Genomic DNA, 21,400 nt, shown 5'->3' with positions numbered 1-21,400 from the left:
TCACGCCCGGGCGGTCATGAAACTGGCCCGCGACATCCCTGCGGCGGGCACCTCGGTCACGAGAAGACCCTGGCTCGGATCCTGGGCGCTCTTTCTGGCCAGGGTACACCAGGAGGTAAAGGGTTATTGCAACTCTTGCCGGAATGCCAGTTGGCTGCCCCAGCACGAACTCCCAAGGCACCGCTGGTCCCGATGCCTCTGATTGAGACCCTCTTTGAGCGTGTGGCCATGGACCTGGTGGGGCCTCTCCTAAACAGCGCAGGGTTCCAGTACATTTGGTGATAATGGACTATGCTACAGGTTCCCGAAGCAATCCCTCTCGGACCATCACAGCCGCACCATCACAGCTGAGCTGGTGAAGGTCTTCTCCGTGTCGACCTGCCCCGGGAGAGCCTCACGGATCAGGGGACCAACTTTATGTCACGGCTGCTCTAGCAGGTGTGCGAACTCTTGGGGATAAAGCAACTCCGGACGTCCGTTTACCCTCCCCAGACAGATGTGCTGGTTGAAAGATTCAATCGGGCGCTGAAAGAGATGTTGTGTAGGTTCCCCCAGGAGGACCTTCGCCGATGGGACCAGCTCCTTCCACCCCTGCTCCTGGCGGTGCGGGAAGTCCCCCAGTCTTCAACCAAGTTCTCACCCTTTGAGTTGCTGTGCGGTCGGCGACCTCGGGGCCTGCTGGATCTCATGAGGAAACCTGGGAGCAAGCCCCATCGCGGCCCAGGTCCTCTTAAAGTACATACTCCAGCTTCAGGGCGCCTTAAGCAGGCGGGGCCCTGGCGCAGGAGAACTTGAAAGCCGCCCAGGACACGCAGGCCCAGACTTATAACCGGGCGCCCAGACTGGGACTTTCAACCCGGAGACCGGGTATTACTCCTTCTTCCCTCCAGTGAATCGAAGATCCTGGCCCGGTGGCAAGGGCCATATGAGGTGGTTCGGAAGGTGGGCCCGGTTAATTATGAAATCAATCAGCCGGACCGGACAAAGAAGACCCAGCGGTACCATGTCAACCTCCTCAAGCCCTGGCGAGAATGTGAAGGTCTCCTGATCAACCCCTACCCGCCAGAACCTGAGCTAGGACCCCAGGTAGCCCATACCGAGGACCCCGGGGAACCCCAGCTCGGGGAGACCCTAACAGACGACCAACTCAAGCAGACCCGGTGCCTCCTGCAAGCCTTTTCCGCACCTTTACGGGCCAACTGGGATACACCACCCTGGTATACCATAGGATCCAGACAGAGCCTGGGGTGGTGATCCGAGCGCGACCAGGCCTGCCGTATCACAGGAGGCAGGTCGTTGAGGAGGAGTGCGAGCTATGCTGGATCTAGGGGTGATTGCGATGGTTCAAAGTGAATGGCGCAGCCCTGTAGTGCTAGTACCGAAGCCCGGCGGCTCACAGAGATTCTGTATCGACTTTAGGCACGTTAATGCTATCTCAAGTTCGATGCCTATCCCATGCCTCGGATAGATGAGCTGTTGGCCCGCTTAGGGAGGCCGCTATATCACCACCCTTGATCTAAGCAAAGGGTACTGGCAGATCCCCCTGGAACCAGCCTCCAAGGAGAAGACTGCGTTCGCCACACCCACGGGCCTATACCAGTTTACCCGGATGCCCTTCGGCCTCCATGGCGCTCCGGCCACCTTTCAGCGCCTAATGGACCGCCTCCTCCAGCCACATCAGGACTACGAGGCCGCCTATCTAGATGATGTGGTCATTTACAGTCCTCGGTGGGAGAACCACCTAGAAAGGGTTGCAGCCGTCCTGAGGTCCCTGCGGAAGGCGCGTTAACAGCCAACCCTAAGAAATGTCGCATCGGCTGACAGAGACCACGTACCTGGGGTATACTATCGGGCATGGAAGGTAAAACCTCTTGTCGGCAAGGTCAGGCCATCGCAACCTGCCCCCGCCAGCCACGAGCGCCAGGTGCGCCAGTTTCTGGGGCTGGCAGGGTATTACAGATGATTTATTCCTCAATTCGCGGCAATTGCAGCCCCCTTACCGGGGCTCCTGACAAAGGATAGCCCGCGGCAGGTGAAATGGACCCGCGAGTGCGACGAGGCCTTTCAGACACTCAAGACGAGCCTCTGCAGCGAGCCAGTCTTGTATAGTCCTGATTTCCACGGACATTTGTTTTACAGACAGGCGCCTCGGAAGTGGGACTTGGGGCCGTCCTTTCCCAAGAAGTAGAGGAAGAGCATCCGGTTCTTTACATCAGCGGAAGCTGTTCCCCGAGAAAAACTCTGCGGTGGTCGAAAGGAAGCCCTCGCTGTGAAGTGGGCCTGTGAAGCCCTGAGGTATTACATCCTGGGAGCCCCCTTCACCTTGGTCACCGACCATTCCGCCCTCCAGTGGTTGGCTCGCATGAAGGACCATAATATGCAGCTGCAGCGGTGGTACTTGGCCCTGCAGCCTATGCCTTCACTGTGCGTCATCGGGCTGGGAAGGACCATGCTAGCGGACTTCCTCTCCCGGCTGGGGTATGGAAGGGCTGGCCCGCTGCGGGAGCCAGCCTTGAGGGGGCCGTGTAGTGGCGGCCTGGCTCGGCCGCACCCGAGAGGAGGAGCCAGAACAGCTGCCACAGTGGGCGGAGCCACTGCCACCTGTCCCCGCCCCTGGAAGTCAAGGGGCGGGACAGGAGTATAAAGCCCGGCCCAGCGCTCAGTTGCAGCCCGGCGGCCGGAGAGGACAGGCGCTCCTGACCGAGCTCCTGCTGGACCGAGCCTGCCCCAAGCCCGGTACCCTGAAGAAGACTGGCGAGCCTTCCCGAGCCCGGTACCCTGAGGAGGACTGGCCGAGCCTGCCCGAGCCCGGTACCTGAGGAGAACTGGCCGAGCCTGCCCGAGCCCGGTACCCTGAGGAGAACTGGCCGAGCCTGCCCGAGCCCGGTATCAGAGGAGAACTGGCCGAGCCTTCCCGAGCCCGGTATCGAGGAGAACTGGCCGAGCCTTCCCGAGCCGGTATCGAGGAGAACTGGCGAGCCTTCCCGAGCCGGTACCCTGAGGAGAACTGGCCGAGCCTGCCCGAGCCCGTTACCCCAAGGAGCTGCCCGGCGTCCCCCGACCCGTGTCCTGAGGAGCAGCCCGACCTAGCCAGCCCTCAGCACGGCGAGGCCCATGGTATGGGACCCGCTGCGGACACCAGCGATGAGCAGGTACCCATGGAGGAGATGGGATGTAGCCGGGGGTAGCTGACCCCAGTCTGGCTACTGCAGATTTCGAGCCGATGTCAGTGTGTTGCGGTCAGGACCCCACCGACACAGCAGCAGACTAACTGGGTCTGGGACACAGTGGAGTGGGTGGGCCTGTGTCCCCATGCCACCGCCTCACGGGTGGCAGTCTCCCCTCACATTGGAGCTCAGACCCAGAAGTCTGGACTCACCTATTGTTGCTGCTCAGCTCCTGCTTCGAGGACCTGAGCCTGAACTGTGTTGTTTGCTCAGCTCCTGCTTAAAGATCTGAGCCCCTTGAACTACTGCTTATTGCCCCGCCTGACTAGGGCTAGGGCTTTACTGACTCTGGGTGCTCAGCCCCTGCCTGAGGTCTGAGCCTAGAACTGCTGTTTGCTGCCCGTCCTGACTGAGGGCTTGGGCTTCGTTGACTGTTTATTTCTGCTCAGCCCTGCCTGAGGTCTGAGCCCTTGGACCTTCGGAGACTGAACTGCTGATTTAGGCCGTGTAGTGGCGGCCTGGCTCCCGGCCACACCCGAGAGGGCCGAGCCCCCACACCGGACTCTTACACGCCCCCAACCCTACCTGCGAGGCGTCTGTCTGGAGCATTTAAACCCCTCCCCCACCCATGGAGTGTCCTCTTTTTTGACAGTTCCAATATGGTAACCCTACCCTATGGGCCAAGCCTCCACTCCTGACAGTTCAGGCTAACCTCCCTTGGCTGCTTGGCCTGCCTGCCGAGACAGAGGACTCAGGGATTTCCATCAGGCTGCTCGGTTGCAAATGCAGCCACCCAAAGAAGTGAAGAATGGAAGTGAAAGAGCAAAGCTGGACCATCCGCTGAGCTGCTGCAATCAAGTGAGCAGAGCCTGGGAGAGAAGAGGGAAAGCTCGAAGGTGGCTAGTGGCTGTAGGGAGCCAGGAGGAGAAATAAATAGTTAATGAGGAATCCTACAGGCTTTGTCTTGTGTGGTGAAGGGTTTCAAATGGGTCTTGTTACGATCACGTTACACTTGAAAATAGCTGGGGATGGCTGAAGGGCAGGTCTATAAAGGTAAGAGGTCACTCTAGGAGCTTCAAGTCTCAGATTCTGTCCCTACTGCCTGCTTGGATCAGGTGATCTCAACCCAAGACGTCCCTCAGGTGGGAGCAGGGCGAGCTCTTTTTCCGGATTAGCCGCCAGAATAGGGACAGGATACATGTGGCCAAGGAACTAGAGAGGCCTGGGGGTCAATTGCAGAGTTGCCTGTTAATGCAGCTCTTCTGGGGGAGCACGGTAGGGGACTGTGCACACAGGAGCCCCATTTCAAATGGTGGGGGGGAGGGTAATTTAACCATGATTCCAGGGGCTACTTGCGCACCTGAAAACTCCAGTGTTTTGGCAGGGAAGTTAGCAATGAGCTGGCAGGAGCCCTGTATCTAATTTCTTTATAAAAGAAAGAAAATTAAATCGATATTAGACCCACTGAGCTCTAATACTAATGTGGTCTGAAAATCACTGTAGGGACACTGGTTAAAATGTGACTGTATATTCTTCCTTTATTACTAACTCTGTCGGGAGAGACCCTGCCAGGAGTCCTGGGTTCGATCCCAGCTCTAGGAGGGGACTGGGGTCTAGTGGGTTACAGTGGGGGGCAGATACAGCTCGGTTAGTTATAAGAACATCAGAATGGCCCGAGTGGTCAGATCAAAGGTCCACATAGTCCAGTATCCTGTCTTCAAACAGTACCAATAAGGCTCTGTTTCCTGGCCTGGGCGTTGAGGCTGCATTAGGGGAGGGAGCTTCCCTCTGGGGTTTAAAGCTGGTACCTGCCTCTTCTGATCCCTCCTCACCAAAAGCTTCTGGCCCCTTCATTGCTGTGTCTCTGCCGCTGAGGATGGAGCAGCCCAAGCAGCAGGGCCGGTGCAAGGATATTTTGCGCCCTAGGCAAAACTTCCACCTTGCAGCCCCCTCCCCCCACAACAGGAGCAGAGGGGCCCTGAGGGCAGATGTGGGGCTGCAGGGGCAGAACTGAGGAGGGCTGGGGCAGAAGTGATGGGAGGGTTGAGGAGGAGAATTGACAGCCGGGCTGGGGACAGGCAGATGTGGGGTGGCAGGGACACAGAATGAATTAGGAGTTGGGGTTTGGGGAGAAGCTGGAGGCTCCCAGGAGCAGGAGCCTGGGAGAGGGAGACCCAGAAACTGCAGAGTGTGACCTACAAGTCATGAGAGAAGGGAGGCTCTAGTGGGAAGCGGTTAGAGGGTGTGGAGGGTCAAGTACAGGGTAGGTTTACCCAAACCGGGGGAAAGAAATGAAAGAATAAAAGAGAAAAAATAAAGTAAAACCAGTGTAAGGGCAGAAGCCTGGAGAAAGTGGCGGGAAACTCAACTGAAGAGTGAAAGCCAAAGGGTGCTGTGAGAAATGCTCTGGGGCAGGCGGCAAGAGCGGAAGGGATCTCAAGCTGCAGTGGGGATTCAGGATCAGATGCCCAGCAACTTTAATAGCTCTTAGGCATGGATGTCAGTCACGTCCATACTGACTGTTACCGGACCAGAATAGCCATGGTTGTTATGAAAGGAAAGGAATTGCTCCTTGAAATTGATACTCTCACCACTGGAGCCTATTTAGTTGCACTTAGTATTGGGCAAATAACTGACTTTTTGCTTCACTGGCAGTTTGCGCACACACAAAAAAATCAGCAAACCAAACAGAAAAATCATTATTGCAGGCGGCAGGACTGGCCTCGCTGGCAGGAGCAATTTTAACTATTTGGACCCACTTTGATGCTAAGTAGGACCTGCTGTTTAGGTTTCTAACATGTCGCCATTTCTTATTAATTGCCCAAACATCTTCTCATTGTCTCTCTTGCTGAAGACAGATTTCCAAAGGCAGTCAATATCCCAGCCATGTCATTTTGTCCTGCCGCTACATACACGAACAGGCCTCCTTCTCCAGCATGTTTTCCACTTGTTGGATAGAGACATTCACTTACTCAGCCAGTAGGTCTAACAGATCCTGATAACGGCAAAACACGCAGTGATTTCGTCACACTTGCCTCCAGTGCCGGACAATGCAGCTTCAGCTTCCATTGGTTTCGCAAATGTATTGATCCCTTTTTGTTAAGCTTTTCTTAGACATTTCTCATTACCAGGTAGGGTGACCTGACAGCAAGTGTGAAAAATTGGGACGGGGGTAAGGGGTAATAGGCGCCTATATAAGACAAAGCCCAAAATATCGGGACTGTCCCTATAATATCAGGGCATCTGGTCACCCTATTTCCATGTTAACTCCCCTCCCAGGTTTGGGGTTAGTTCAAATCAGTTGCTTCTAGCTTTGTAGCTACTTTATCTTTTATTGGCCTCACAAAGGTGGTTACTCTGTAGCACTAAGCATCACTACTCTGCCATTCCTTAGACACGCAGCATTCTGCTAAAGATTAAGCTGTTCAATGCTATCAGAACAGTTTCTTAAAAGTCCCAGCATGCTCTGTCTCAGGGCTGAATGAGCTTCCTCCCCTGGACCAGCTGTTCTTACGGCATGTTACTCTCTTGGCTTTTGTCAGCCCAGGCTGATTTGCGGAGGAGGAAGGGGGGATACGCTGTTCACGGTGATGGGGTGTACGGGCCCCTCACTGATCCAGTATTGGACTAGGGTGCCCTGCCCCTCAACAGGTGCAGGGCCTGCTCCCAGCGGAGGAAGAATTTAAAGGACACCGGTAGCCGAGGAAGGGGAATGAGCTGCATGTGGCACCAGGCTACAAGGCTGGTGCTGAGAGCTTTGCCAGGAGCGGCAACAGCTTTGTGAGGTTTCTCCAGCAGCAGGGACGTGGACTCCTCCCACCCCCACCCCTTTGGGAGATGAAAGCAGGAGAGAGATGGACTGACTGAACTGGACACAGAGACAGAGGAAATCTGCTAAGCCAGCGACCGTGCCCCAGACTGAGGAGCTCCAGATGGGTAGGAGGTGACAAAATTTGGGGCCGGTCAGTACCTGAACTGGACACTTTGAGAGCCCCTCAGGGAGCTGAGCTGAGCCCCAATGAAGTGGACGGGCCTGGGCCTAGGTTTGGGATGGAGGAACTGTACAGGCTTGTCGGCAGTAAAGAAATTGACACTGATACAAACTCCTAACATAGAAGCACCAAGTGGGATTTACACCACCTTAGCTTAATTCAGCAACCACATGCAGATACGTACCAGTGCGCGCCTTGTGGAATGCGTCTGCACAACATACATTCCCTGATGAGGTCCAGCTCCTTACGTGGGAAATAATGGCCCAAGTGGGGGAAAGATTAGCGTATTTCCAAGCTATCTGATTTGTCCAAATGAAGAAAATATTAGAATCCCAAGATAAAATAGGCGCCCTCATGAGTCATGAAAATCCCTTTCTTGATTTGATACAAATTAACATAATGGGTTATGGGGAGGGGAGCTGGCTTTGTCCAGGGCTGGCTTTGTCTGTGACATCAGCACTAAGGCAAGGCATAAAACAGGCAAACAGGGGCTCTTTGGCTCACAGAGTCCAATCATCGGAGGAAGGAAGCAGCATCGCACTCCAGAACTCCTGCTTGACACACAGTAAGTACTTTAGCATGTCTGTGTGCCAGCCACACACTCACAGCCAGAGGTAAACTGGAAGGGGTTGGAACTGCACCTTATTTGAATCCACTGGTTTTTCCCTCCACTCTTTGTTTGCTTGTGTGATGCGTTATCTTGGGGACGCAGCTAGGTGTTTTCATGCAGTGACCCTTGTGTGCTGTGGCAATGTGCTTGTTCGCATGTTTGAAGTTTTTGGTGTGAGTTTTTCTGCACATGAATGTCTGTGTCCTATCCATCCATGTGAGCAGTGTTACACGTTCAGCAAACAGTATTTCCCATAAAGTGCTCTTTGCTGAAAGTACATGAAGCCTGCGGAAGGCAAGTGTCCATACACAGTGCGAGCCTTTGAGCTTATATCCAAATGGGTTCTAATTCTGTTTTCCCGTGACTGAACTATAACCACTATTACAATGTTGTTTGCATGGGAAAAAAGGTATTTTCTGTCGATTCAGTTCAGAGCCTTAGAATTTTCAAAAGGCCTGCAAAGGAAAACTGACTTTGTCTGAGTCTGCAGCCGATGCTAAGAACTTCTGAAACAATACCTCTCATCCCTTGTAGGTTTTACATGCTCGGTTAGCTCCTGAATTCCAGGTGGTGGAAGAAAACAACACTGGACATGTTAGGCATCTAGCCTGTGCATTTATACTCAGATATTAACCTCATTGTTTAAGACCCATGAAACCTCTAGTAAAACCCAACTGGAAAAAAAAGTGGGAAGCCAGAAAGATTAAAATGATGTGTTCAGTTTGGATCATATTATCACCCGCAAGGGTGTTGATTGTGCATGAAGTTATGCACCGCATGGCTGGGTGCACTCGGTTTTAAAAACTGTCTTAGGTCACACCTGCTTCCTTCGCTGACCCAGTTTTTGCTTGAAGTTCCCACTGCAGATTGAGCCAGCTCTGGAAAAGCAAGGTGGAGTCTCTTCTGTCTGTTGCATCAGCGGCAGAATTGCCAAATTCTGGATGTCCTGATGGCAGAATCTTTATTGCTCATGTAAAAAGCCCTTTGATTTTCAGAGCCTGGCTTGGACGTTCAGGTCTCACACTTTGCAGGGGGAAACGGCCTTTTGATTGAACTGAGCACTCTGCTCAAGCTAGAACAGCCACAGGTGGCATCACTGTCATTGGGAGGTCAACTATATGACACTTGAGCCTCCCAGGAGCCGTAGGAACTAGAAATGGGCTGGGTGGGAATGCTGTTCTTCCACTGATACTCAGAGTTACCACCTAAACATCTGCACGTTAACTGGTGTCCCCGGGCCATGTCCTGCAGCAGTGGGGTGTGGACTGCCCAAAAGTCTGTCTTTGTCCAAATGGGGCAATGGACAAATGCAGCAGAACATGCAGCCAGATTCCACTCTCATTCCTAGTGCATCGGCTCCAGTGGCCGTCTTTTAAATGTCCATACTCCATTTAAATGGTGAGGGCGATGCAGTGAGCGTGCCAGTTGCGGGAAGCACTGGTGAGGAGTTTTGACTCCCATGCCCGGTATGTTTGGATGCATGGTTGCCATCACTTTAAGAAAGCGTAAGAAGCACAGTGTAAATTGTGCCATAAGGGGTGTGAAGAAGCCTCAGTGCTCAGAGTCCGTCTCTCCCAAGGTGCCAGAATGCATCTGTTATCGGTAGCACAGAATTTCACATTTTAAAATGGAGTGCACACAGCGGCGGGTGCATAACTTCATGTACAGTTATCGCCGCATGCAGGAGAGAAACCGTGAGTGCTAAATAGGATGCGATCACTGGTTATTTTGCCCAGGGGAAAGAACAGGTGTGGATGGACAGAAGGTTCTATAACGATTAGCACATTTCCTTCCATTGGATATTTGCTGCTATAAGGTTCAAACTCAGTAGCCTGCAGGCAGCGCTATAACTGCAATCAGCTGGCCTTTCTGGTAAGAGATTGCCAAACAGAGTCACTTTGTTTCTACCTGGAGTCCCAGGGTGATTCCCGGCACGGGGAAGGGCTATGTGACTTTGTCAGAGTAAATCAAGCTGACAAATTGAAGCCACACACCAGCTCGGTGGTGGGAGGCATCGAATGCATAAATCCAGCCTAGGGCCGCCATCCACTGTGGCTCGGCCAGTTACAGGTAGAGTTACAGGTGTGAGAGTCAGGGCTTGTGCGGCTCTGTCACGGGACTCCTCCTGCTCTCCCAAAGGGGTGCTCCTGCAGCTCATAGGAATTAATGGTTTGCGATTCAGAGAAATAAGGAGGTGGCAACTAAGGGCTAGTCTAAACTAGAAAATTTACGTTGCTCAAGGGTATGAAAAATGCACACCCTTCCGCGGGTAGTTAAGCTGACCTAAGTTCCCGTGTAGCCAGTGCTAGGTTGCTGGAACCATCAACCTAGCTACCACCTCTCAGGGAGGTGGATTAACTACACCGAAGACAGAATCTCTACAGTCAGCATCGGAGCATCTACACCAAAGCGCTACAGCGGCGCAACAACTGTGCTGCTGTAGCATTTCAAGTGCAGACAAGTCCTAAAGCACCTGACTTCCAGCCCTTCACTAAGACACCTGAAACCCTTCTTAGGATGCCCGCTAAGGGCCTGCTGCCATCCATGGAAAGACTCCCAGTGGGCTTTGGGCTGGGCCGAGGCTCCAGTGTCTGCAGTGTCAGGCGTAGGGGTGCAGGAGGAGTCAGTCTGACAGTTGCCTTCGGTGTCACTGGGAACTGCGTGGCTCCTTCCCCAGGCACAGCTTTCAGTAGGTAGCCGTCCCCACCGAACACCTTCATGGCATCATCCAATTACATGGATTTCCTAGCATGATTCAGACCAATAGTTTGCGGGTGTACAGCCCCGCCCACCCCCCAAGGATCTCAGCCTGCTTAACAAACGTTCATTAGGCCTCAGAACCTGCTGTCGGGAAGTATTGTGATGCCTGTTTGACAGACAGGAAAGTGAGGACTAAAGAGAGTAAGGGCCTGGCAAGGGTCAGCGATAGAACCAGAACCAGAAATCTACCAGTTCTGGGCCCCAGCCCAATGGTCTCACCACTAGCCCATCCAGCTTGAGGTTCTGCTGGCCTTAGTCATGCACGTGGGCTCATTGGGCCAGAGCTTGGATCCCCTACAGCTTCCCCTATATTTTTCTAACCATTGCTTCATTAAATGACAGTCGGCCTTCCGTTCCCCCCCCCACACACACACTCCCCAGCACAAGTTTCCTTTTTATTCACATCAATAAGAAATGGCTTCCAAAACGCCCTCTCTGATGTGCTAGGGAAAGAATTAACAAGGTAGTAGGACTTGCCACTGAGACTGGAGGTTACAATGAACACTTACACTTGTGTTGACGCCTCACGCAGCCAGATGACTTGGTCATTTATTTCCTAGGCTGAAGACCTCTGTCTATTTCTGAACCACTTCAGTGTTTTAAGCAGGTCAGTAATTTGGATAGAAAATAACAATGAACAGAAGTAATAGACCAAGAAGCTTTTCAAAGCAATTCCTTTCTTACAATGTCTTATGGCAAACACACGGTAAAAGACAGACCAGGCCCCGATGAACTCGGTCTGAGATCCTGACCCTGGCCACGCAATGCAGGGTTCTGGTCACACAGCCGCTTGCAGGGTAACAGCCCAACTTACGACAAGACACACCAGAGAAAGTCAAAAGCAATCGAGCAGGCGTAGTAAACAATGTGAGGAATGAGGTGATGGAACAACAGATAAGGTGACCGAAGGATGCATAGCCGATGAATGTGCACTGTAGATGGGTCTGAGTCTTACAAGATCAAATACATTTTGAGATGCAAACAAATGCACAAAATACTCTGTGCGATCCCCACAGTCCATTAATGAGCCATTAGCAGTTGTCACCACCAGTGGCTTCGTGACACACAAGTAGGCCTTGAGGAGAAGGAGGCCTGGGGTGGCAGTTCTGAGGGCTAGTTGGGACAGGAACTCTCTGCACCGGGGAAGCATGGGAGAAGTGGACAGACAGGCCGACAAGGTCGGCATCGTCGGCAGAGTGGAAGCAGTAGGCTCAGACAAAAAGAAGCGCAGGTAAGGGCGAGCCATGAAGATATTAACAGTGAGAACAAGATGTTTAATCGACTGCAGGGAAGCAGGGTGGCGTGGTCATAGCTACAAGGTCAGAAGACAATCCCAGCCGTCAGACAGGAGGGAGGGCTTGACCTGGCTGTCGGGAGGCCTGGAAAGGAGGTTGCAGGATCGAGGCCAGAGATGACGAGGGCTCAGAGAGTTTTATGGTCCTTGGTGCCTTCAAAATATGTAGCTTTTGGTGCAGGGCTCAATCATCTCCAGGGCAGAGTACTCTCAAAACTCTGGGCCCAGGGCATTCACTCGCACCAACACCCCTGATGGAGGGAGCAAAGGTCACGGATCTCCCCAGTGGCTGCACTGCCAGGACTTCCAAAGCCAGCAGCTACTCGGCGGCTTTACGGATGGATGGGCAGCAGAAGCGTATTAGCCCTGGCTGTGTTACATCTCTGCCATGAGCAATGCAAATGGGTGGGACAATGCTGGCCTGCCCACTGCCCCCATTGCCCCCCCCCCCACTGCCTGCCTCTACCCCAGCCAGCTCCTTGGACCCATGTCACAGATGCAGTTACCAGCTCAAGGCATCGGTGCCTGTGTCACTCTGGTGGTGCGGCTTGCAGCCCTTTCACTGCCCTTTGCTGCCCTAGAGTGTTGCTGCCGCGAGCGCCCCTTGTGGCCAGGGATGCCTCTGCAGTGTCTTGCCTCTAGCAGCCCCTTATGGGCCTTAATCACCCCAGAGAGTCTTGTACCCAAAGCCACCGGGTCTCAGCCCTGTGGCTCCTTTGCTGCCCTCCTGCTCCTTCCTCCTCTCAGCCAGCCACACACCTGCCTCTTATATTAAATCACCTGCATCCACTCAGGTGAGGCTCCTCTTGTACTCCGGCCTGGCTTAGCCCAGACTCCAGAACCCAGGCAAGCCGCCCTGTTACACGCCCACAGAGGAGACGCTCAGGTGTGCACCTGTGTGTGGTTTCACAGGTAAGTTTAGGTCTCAGGTTTAGTTGCAAAAAGGCAGCTACTCACTCACTGCTTAGAGTGATGCCAACTCTCGAGATGTTTTATCCAGTTTTCAGAATCCAGAGATTGCACGAGAGTCTTGGCTTTCATCAAAAATGGTTTCGCTCTACTGGCTGAGGAGATAAGCTTGAAAATATAACCCACGTGCACTGTAGCAGCTCAGAAACCAGACTGGCAAATAAAAACAAACGTGTATATATATATATATATCATCATCTCATGATTGGGGGGACCTGACTCATGACTTTAGAATGGCTAAGGTGTGGTTGACAATGCTGATCATGCATCCGTTCCCACTGGTGCTGGGCAAAACACTTTCAGGAACCTTTTTCCATTGGAAAATGCAGTTTTGTCAAAGTCTAGCTGTTTTGCGGGAATGTGTCAATTCTGACAACATTTTGGATGCATAAAGAACCAAAATGAACCGTTTTGACTTTCTGGTTTCCTTTCGATAATGTTGAAGTGGTTCATTTTGATAGAGTCAAAACACAGCGTTTTGAATCTCCTCATTTTGATTCGTTTCGTTTTGACTTTTATATTAAACCATTAATTTTAATGTAATTAAGATTGATAGTTTAATAGTGTGTATTGTTTTGACATTAACTAAACAGAACATTTTAATGGTTCCAAATTTAAATTTTGGGATTTATTTTGTGGGATATTTCAGCCTTTCAGTCCAATTTGGAACAAAAACCCGTTTCAGAACGTTGGCACTTCCATGTTTGCTCCAGTTTCCCGGGAACAGCTGTAATTCCTGTTATTCAGTGGGTGTCTCTCCGGAGAGTGGATTGATTTGCTCACCCCACCCCCACCCAAGATGACGTCTCATTAACTCTCCTGGTCTCTGTTTCTGCAGGCTGGACTCACACCTTGCTAAATTCCGGCACCAGCCACAAGCCTTGGGGGAGCTGAAGGGAATGAAACTGCTGGCTGCCTGCTTCATGTACCTGCTGCTCATCTGTCTGGCCCTGCCCAAAGCCGAATGCCGACTCCACGAGCGATCCATGGAAATCAGGAGTAAGTCCCTGTAACTGCAGCAGCCAGGCCAGCTCCTCAGCTGGTGCAGACTGGCGCAGAGCCACCCCAAATGGCTCTGCTGCCCCCCACCCCCGTTATCTCTGCCCTCCCCAGATAATTGGACCCAGCACAGAAGAGCCTAGGAGGTCGGTGACAGTATCAGTGGGTGGCATGGCAGGGTCAGTGTTTAATAGAGAGGCTTCTCCTGTCTCTCTCCCATGGTAGCCTATGTTCAGAGCCTGGTTTAGTCACAGGGTGGAGAGTCTCCAGAGCGCCCAGGCGTTGAACAGGGTGTAGTGCAGAGGTGCAGGAGCAGCGCTGTGCGCGTATGAAGCCTGCCCGCACTCAGAGCAGCTCAAGACGCTCTGCCTCCTCCCTGCACCTCCCTGTGCACACTGACCGCAGCCGGGCATGGGCCTGGCATGGCAGGAGCAGGGTCTCCTTGCACACACGCACACACCTGTGTAAGGACTTGTCCCAACCTGACCCCAAACACGTGGGGTTGTTCAAATGCAGCAAAAGTTTTTGAAAAGGCCTCTGGGCTAAGGCTGTCATTGCTAGCCACTGTGTGCTCGGGCCTGTGTAGCAGCGCCCTCTGCCGGTGAACGTGCAACATTGCGGGTCACTGCAAGGCTAGAGGCTGCAGCGTGACATGGCTGAGCTTTCTGTCCTTTCATTATCTAGGCTTTGTTCTTGTCCCTCCAGAATCCCCCTCTTGCTCCCCATAGCTTCCCCCTCCTGCCTCTGCATTTACACTCTCATCTTCTGCAACCCAATCCATCCTCCCCCTCACCCAGCCACTCCGCTCTGGCTCAGTCCAGGAGCTGGACTTCAAAACGGTCCTTTTGAGGGACTTCAGACACTCTAACACAATTCCTTACTTCTCTTAACCCCCTTCCTCCCGCCCACCCCGAAGGCCGTTCTCCCCAGCAAGGCCTACAAAGGGCCGACAGACGGAGTTTCCTGGCCCAGCCGCGTTGCAGATTCCATGAGCCAGGAAAAGTCTAGAGGAACTTTCCAGACAGCAGAACTCAAAAACTTGCAGTTTTTAATCAGCCTGTCCAGCAAATCTCTTCCTACAATGTGTGTCACAGCAGCACCTGGTGGCACCCGACGCGATCAGGCCGCTCTGTGCTAAGCGCCAGGCACACCCCTGGCAGTAACAGCCCTTCCTGAATGAGTTTGCAATATAAACACACCAGACACTGGTTTGTGACTTTCTCGAGGTCACAGGCAGTGTTAGAACCCAGCTCTCCTGACTCCCCAGCCCACCTCAATTAGCTTGGGCAATGGAGTTGCCTGGTGCTCTGGTGGTGGGGCAGCCTATACACACACCGGGCTGTCGGCAGTCTCAGGATGACAGGGCCCCACGTGCTCATAGCACAAAGCCCATGTTCTAACTGCCGCGAGGGCCACAGGTCGCATGTGAGCAAGTGAGTCACTGCAGAGCCAGAGAACTAAGCACATGGGCCAGATCCTCAGCAGCTGTGAATCAGCGGGCCCCACTGATTTCAAAGGATCTGCTCCAAGCCGAGAATGTGGCCCTTGGTTCCCGTCACCCCAGCAGGGCCCTGTTTGCGCTGCGTGGCTCAGGGTGCCTGCTGTTGGTTTTAGCGGTGGTTGTGAAAGGGGCTGGGCGGCAGTCCCGGAGAATCGAGTCCTGTGCTTCTCCATAGGCCTGGCACAGCGGGAACCAGACAGGGGAAGAGGTTGCACCCCATTCCCAGTGCCCTGAGTCACCCAGTCCCTCCTCTGTATGGCTACCCCCTTCCCTCCTTCATTACTATGCAAAATACATTGTCATTTTAAAATAGCGAAGGCCACACCACCTGCTCACCACTGGCAATGACAAGGCAGATGCAACCACTGGCAAGTGTATGTTACAGGTCGGGGCCTGAGCCACAGAGGATATGAGCAATCACAGCCTAGAGCTTGGGAGCTTTAACTCCAGCTGGACCAGTCCATGGTTTTAGCTCGGAAGTCCCTCCTTCTCCATCCCAAGCAGGTGGCTGTGACACATGCTCAGGAGAATTAGTCCTCAGCCTCATGTTCTAAAGACTTCCTGGCCTTTGCCTTCTAGACCCTGATATCGACCCTTCCTGGTACACGGGGCGTGGGATCAGACCCGTGGGACGGTTTGGCCGGAGGAGAGCTGTCGTGGAGAGCTCCCGGAAGTCGGGCTATGGACACAGGCAAGCTTGCTTCCCTCTAGAAGAAAGTAGTGAATCCCTTCAAGATGAATGAAATGGCCAAGACAAAGAATGAATTTGAATGATGATAAGAAAAGACCCTTCTCCTCTCTCCCTTCCACATCCCAGCCTCTCTTCTAGGCACATGAAAATGTTTGGTCTCATTTCAATGTACAGTATCTTTGTGGCTATAAATGATAGAAACCAAGAGCAGTTGATAACTCCAGTATTTTTGCAGACAATTTCCCTCTTGTCTGTTTTTTCTTTTTCTCTCCCCTGTTCCCCATTTGTCCCCATCTCTGGCTTTTGCTCTCAAATCTAATGTGATTTGTGCCAGAAAATTGCTGGGGGAAAGAAATACAAATTCCCATGTTAATTATCTTCCTAGAACATGGGCTCTTTTATACAAACCAAAAAAATAATTTAAAAAATTGAGAAACCGAGCCCGGCACGTGTCTGCTGTGACTTGAAACGTATCAGACTTGTCTCAACTCTCCTGGGCACTAGGATCTTTAGAACCGAGTGGCGTCACTTTCCCCTGAGATTGCGTCTCTCTTCCTGAACAATTTCTCTTCCACACAATACAATCTTTTGACGTGATCACCGGGCAGAGGAGCCAGCGTTTTAGTCTGGATTCTGAATCCATCTGAAAGCAGGTGGAATATAACTGGCCCTACTCCCCTGACCAATGTGTCATGCCAGCAGGAGTGTCGCTGGCGAATCAAGATGACCATTTCAGCAGGCCCCACACAGCTGGCTCTGCACAGTCCAGATGGCAGCCATCTTGCCATTGTGCATCTGTGCAGTTCCACCCACCTCCTAGGACAACAAACACTTATTGCTCTGCTGAGGCCTGAGCTGGCGTCTCTAATTCCCAGCTCTGTTAGTCACTCACTGCGGGCCACCCCTGCCACTCTGCATGAGATTTGCCTATTAGTCAGGTCAGACCAGATGATCTAATGGTCCCTTCTGGCTTAAAAGTCTAGAAGATGCTGACTTAGGGTGACCAGACAGCAAGTGTGAACAATCGGGATGGGGGTGGGGGGTAATAGGAGCCTATATAAGAAAAAGCCCCAAATATCGGGACTGTCCCTATCAAATCGGGACATCTGGTCACCCTCTGCTGAATCCACGTAGGCCTGACTTCCCCCTTCCACCAAACTGCCACGTACAATGTCCCTGCTCTCCTTTTAAACACTGCATGCCTGCTGCCCCGCACTGAGCTGGCTGGGCTGAGCTCCCCGCTGCTACCCTGCCGTCTGCGGCCCACCGGCAGCCAGCCGGAGTGCCAGGCTGCACTACGGTACTTGAGAAACACTGCGGAGTAGGCCAGATCCGCTGCGGGTGAAACTTCGGCCTAGCGCCATTGGCTTCAGTGGGGCTGCAAGCGCCTCTGGAAAAGGGGATCTGAGTCTCGCACCACGTTTGGCAGTGGGAGCAATACGCGGCCGCTAGCACAGAATCAGAAATGAGGTTGCCAGGTGTGCGGTTTCTGACCGGAAAGTCCGGTTGAAAAGGAACCTGGCGTGTTCGGTCAGGCGTAGTGACCGGACACTAACAGCCTGGTTAATGCAGGCGGGGGGGTAGTGGCAGCCTGTTACCCAGCCCTGAAGTGGCGGCTCCCGCGGCAGCAGGCACCAGCTTGGGCGGCAGGCAGCCCCTTTGCAGAGCCTGGCTTGCAGGGCTGTGGCAGGAGACAGCGTGCGGGACCCCTGGCGAGTGGGGGAAGGGGCTCTCAGCAGGCACAGAACGTTCTCCGGGCGGGAAGGAACACGAGCTGCCCCCCCAGCCGGCTGGCGCTTCCCCTGGCTGCGCTCTCAGGCGGCTCCGGGGCAGAGAGGGCTGGAGCGGGCGAGGAAGGGGGCTGCTGGGCAGGCAGCACAGAAGGAGGCAGGAGGCTGCTTTGTCCTCTGGGGGAGCAACTTGGGTGCTGAGAGCTGCCCACTGGCCTCTGCTTCTACTGACCATGGAGAGCCCCACCGTGCAGCCTGCGGGGAAACAGAAGCCCAGGGAGAAAGCCCAGCCCTGAGCTCCTGCATCATGAACAGCCGCTGCCAGGGAAAGCAGCAACTACTACATAATTAGGGGCCGGATTCTCCTTTCTCCCCCCAGGGTAACTCAGGAGTCACTCCACTGAAGCGGGTGGGGGAAATTCTCCACCTCCAAAAGTGACACAAGCCTTGCACACAGTGAGGCTGCTGGGCAGGAAGCAAATGGAACGACAGCCCAGGGTCTGAGAAGGCTTCTGGAGTGTGTCAGCGCTGGGGTGAATGTGTCCCACGCTCAATCAGAGAGGAAAAGGGTTAATGTTCTGCAAAGGGAGCCAGGCCCCAGAGGCCCCGCTCAGCCTGCCAATTAGAGGCAGCCAGCTTCCAGCTGGGCTTAGCAGGGCAGGTATTTAAGCAGGAAGAGGCAGCAGCCTAGGAGTTGCTAAGAGGAAAGCCCCTTAGACAAACCCCTGGATTCTCTGTGTGACCCAGAGCCCAGCCAGTGATCTGCTCCTGCTGGAGGTGGCTTGTCTCCTGAAGACCCTTTCAGATAAGCCTCTCCCTTCCCTTTTGGTTTTGAGCTGCCTGGGATGTGGGTGATGGATTGTGCCTGACAGGTCTATGCTGGAGGCAGGGCTGATTCACTTCCCAGAGCCAGATCAGTGCATAGAAAAACTAGAGACCCAGGCCTAAGGCTTCAGTGCCTGGGATCCCACTTCTGACCCTCCTGGCTGCAGGGCAGTGGGTGGAAAATGTGACCTGAGACTAACCAACATGGCGATGTCTGCCTGGGGTCTGGCCCTCCTTGAAGGCTTTGCCCCATGGATTATTCAGACTCTCCCGCCGCGCAGAGAGCAAGCTGTCCCAGTAGAAGTGCAGTTCTGCTGTGTATCGGCACTCCAGGCTTGGTGCAGGCACAGGTGTGTTACACAGGGTCACCCCGATCCAGCCATGATGGCAGAAGGCTGTAGTGTAGACCTGGCCAGGCCAGCAGATGGCCAGAAACAACCACCCTGAGAGGTGTGAACTGCCCCATGCCTCTAAATGTGTCTTTACAACAAAACCCACTGCAAGGGGCTAATGTGCCACCCAAGCAGGAGAGGAAGAGAGAAGCATGCTTAGTCCACCATCGAAACAGATCCACCCTGGCTCCTTGAGAAAATACACCAGGGGGATGGGGGCGCCTGACATGCCTGTGTGACACATCCAGGACCAAGCCTGCACACTGCTAGGAGCTGTCCTGGCCTCAACACAGGTGATGGGAGGTTCCTCTTTCTCCATGTGGTGCTAAGTGCACTTGTCTGTAATACTTGAGTTGATGTCTGATGCTAATAGCAAGGTGGCCCCCCTTGCTGTATCTCAACACAGGCCAGTGACGGCCTCTGAATTCCCTATACCCTGACATAGGAAGCAAGCTGGGAAGTTTTCCGTACTGTCTGTCTAGAGGAGAAGCTCGTATACAATTGACACCTTTGCAAAGCAATGAAGCTCAAAACCAGCTGCAAGATGCAGCACCTCAGTGAAGGAGTGTGGCCGTTTGTCAGTAACTAATTGCGGTGAACCCACCACAGTGCAAGCAAAGTTGCTAGGTTCAGCCCCAGCTGAGTCAATGTGGCATACTTCAGCCATGGAACTCTGTAACGGTTCCCCGGGCTGAGTCTGTCTGGGGTGGGATGATGTGTATAAGCAACAGCAGGAGTTTAGCGGTGAGATCATGTGACGTGCTGTAAGCACTGTGTGTACAGGAGGATGACTTCACCCTCCTGAAATAGCAGAGACTGGCTGGTGGCTGTTACAGCTGCAGTGAAATGAGCCCCTGCACTTCCCAAATGTGGGGTCATTGAACCAATTCACTGAGTCTTGAGCACTGGTTATAGCAAATGCCCTGTAGACCCTCAGCTGTGACCCCTTCCAGGGGTGTTTTCTCGCTGCATGTGCAGTGCTCCTATTGACAGTACATCTCACCCTGGCTTTATCTTGCAACGTTGGCTGCAGTGTAAATACTGTAGCTCAGATGGTAAAATGGCTTCAGTTAAAGTCCGTTTTCACAAGCTCATGATCCTGTGCCTTTTCAGATCAAGCTTTCCATGCTTGGTCTCCACTGGAACTTAGGTAAAAAATTCAGTAAACCTGAGCAAAGTCCCTTCAGCTCTTTTGTGCTCCTCAGACATAAGTGAATCAACTCCCTCCCGCCACACACCATTAAAACTACTGCCTCTCTTCAGAGGGACAATTCCCAAGTATCAGAGGGAGCCGTGTTAGTCTGGATCTGTAAAGCGGCAAAGAGTCCTGTGGCACCTTATAGACTAAGAGGCGTATTGGAGCATGAGCTTTGTGGGTGAATACATCATACATTCGGAAGTGGGTATTCACCCATGAGAGCTCATGCTCCAATACGTCTGTTAGTCTATAAGAAACCACAGGACTCTTTGCTGAATTCACAAGTAGATGATCTTTGAATCTTGACATGCCCTTAGCATTGAGGCATCGGTGATCAGTTCACAACTAAGTGTGCTGAAATTAACAAGGTTAGATATGTTAGTAAACTGGTTACCTGACAAGTGCAAGACAAAATTTGATTTTTTTGCGTAGTCTGCAACAGAAAAAGTTTGCTGGGCTTGGGTAGCATCCTGGCAAACCCTTTTTGTGTAGATGCAGCACCACTGTGCCAGCTGGAGTTTCTAGTGTGGACGTGGCCTAAGTGAGAAGGTCTGATTCTCTTATTTACACCAATGTAAGTTAACGCCGTTCGCTTTAGTGTTGCAAGTGTGTAAGTTTGAGGAGAATCAGGCCCTGGTTTATTTCTATAAATCTATACTATTGAAGTATTGCCAATCCCAGGTACTCAAATGAGAAATCAGCCCCCATTTCCTCCCAGAAATTCATGAGACTTTTAAATAATGTTCAGAGTCTCCTTATTTACAATCTGGTTTCTGGACCTTCAGGATGTGCTTGTTTCATGTTCTCAGTTTTTTCCACAACCAGGAGGGCCAGAAAATGTTAGTTTTGGATTTGTTGTTTGTTTAAAGATTCCCAAGTGATCATTTGACTCCAGCAGCTGAAGCTTTAAGAAACGCCCCAAAAATCACAAGACTCATGACAAAATCATGAATTCTTAAGGCAATATTAAATTCGAGCTGCATGTTCTGGCTATTCCATGTCTTGCATTTAAGATTTGGTGACCTTAATGTTAACAGCCTCTGTAAAAGTTTTATAGAATTTGCAAAGGTGAAGGAGGGGGGGGGAGAGAGATAGACTACTCCTCCTTTTTGCTGTTTTTATTTGTGAAGCTACTTTGCACTGTATTCTTGTATAATGATAACACTGAGCAAACACCAGCGAGAGGAGACTTGCAGCGCTTTTCAGGTTCCTTGCATTCGGCAATATCTCCTCTCGTACCGTTCTTCAATCGAACACTGACAATAATGAAAA

General features: G+C 52.6%; 1 protein-coding gene across 2 annotated transcripts; it reads left to right on the top strand.

The window, feature by feature from the left end:
• The first annotated feature begins 7,084 nt into the window (after positions 1-7,084).
• On the top strand, positions 7,085-16,178 carry LOC120393218 (prolactin-releasing peptide-like). Of its 2 annotated transcripts, none has more exons than XM_039517788.1 (3): positions 7,085-7,110; positions 13,631-13,791; positions 15,872-16,178. In XM_039517788.1, exons 1-3 carry the CDS (start codon positions 7,100-7,102, stop codon positions 16,033-16,035), a joined length of 336 nt encoding a protein of 111 aa, XP_039373722.1. In that variant the 5' UTR covers positions 7,085-7,099; the 3' UTR covers positions 16,036-16,178. The 2 variants fall into 2 exon arrangements, with proteins under 2 accessions (XP_039373722.1, XP_039373721.1); XM_039517787.1 differs by lacking the exon at positions 7,085-7,110 and adding an exon at positions 11,434-11,760.
• Positions 16,179-21,400: the final 5,222 nt, after the last annotated feature.

Source organism: Mauremys reevesii, unplaced genomic scaffold (assembly GCF_016161935.1).
Source record: "Mauremys reevesii isolate NIE-2019 unplaced genomic scaffold, ASM1616193v1 Contig168, whole genome shotgun sequence".
NCBI classification, from domain to species: domain Eukaryota; kingdom Metazoa; phylum Chordata; order Testudines; family Geoemydidae; genus Mauremys; species Mauremys reevesii.
The sequence above is the reverse complement of the archived record's forward strand: the minus strand, read 5'-3'. Positions and strand labels throughout refer to the sequence as shown.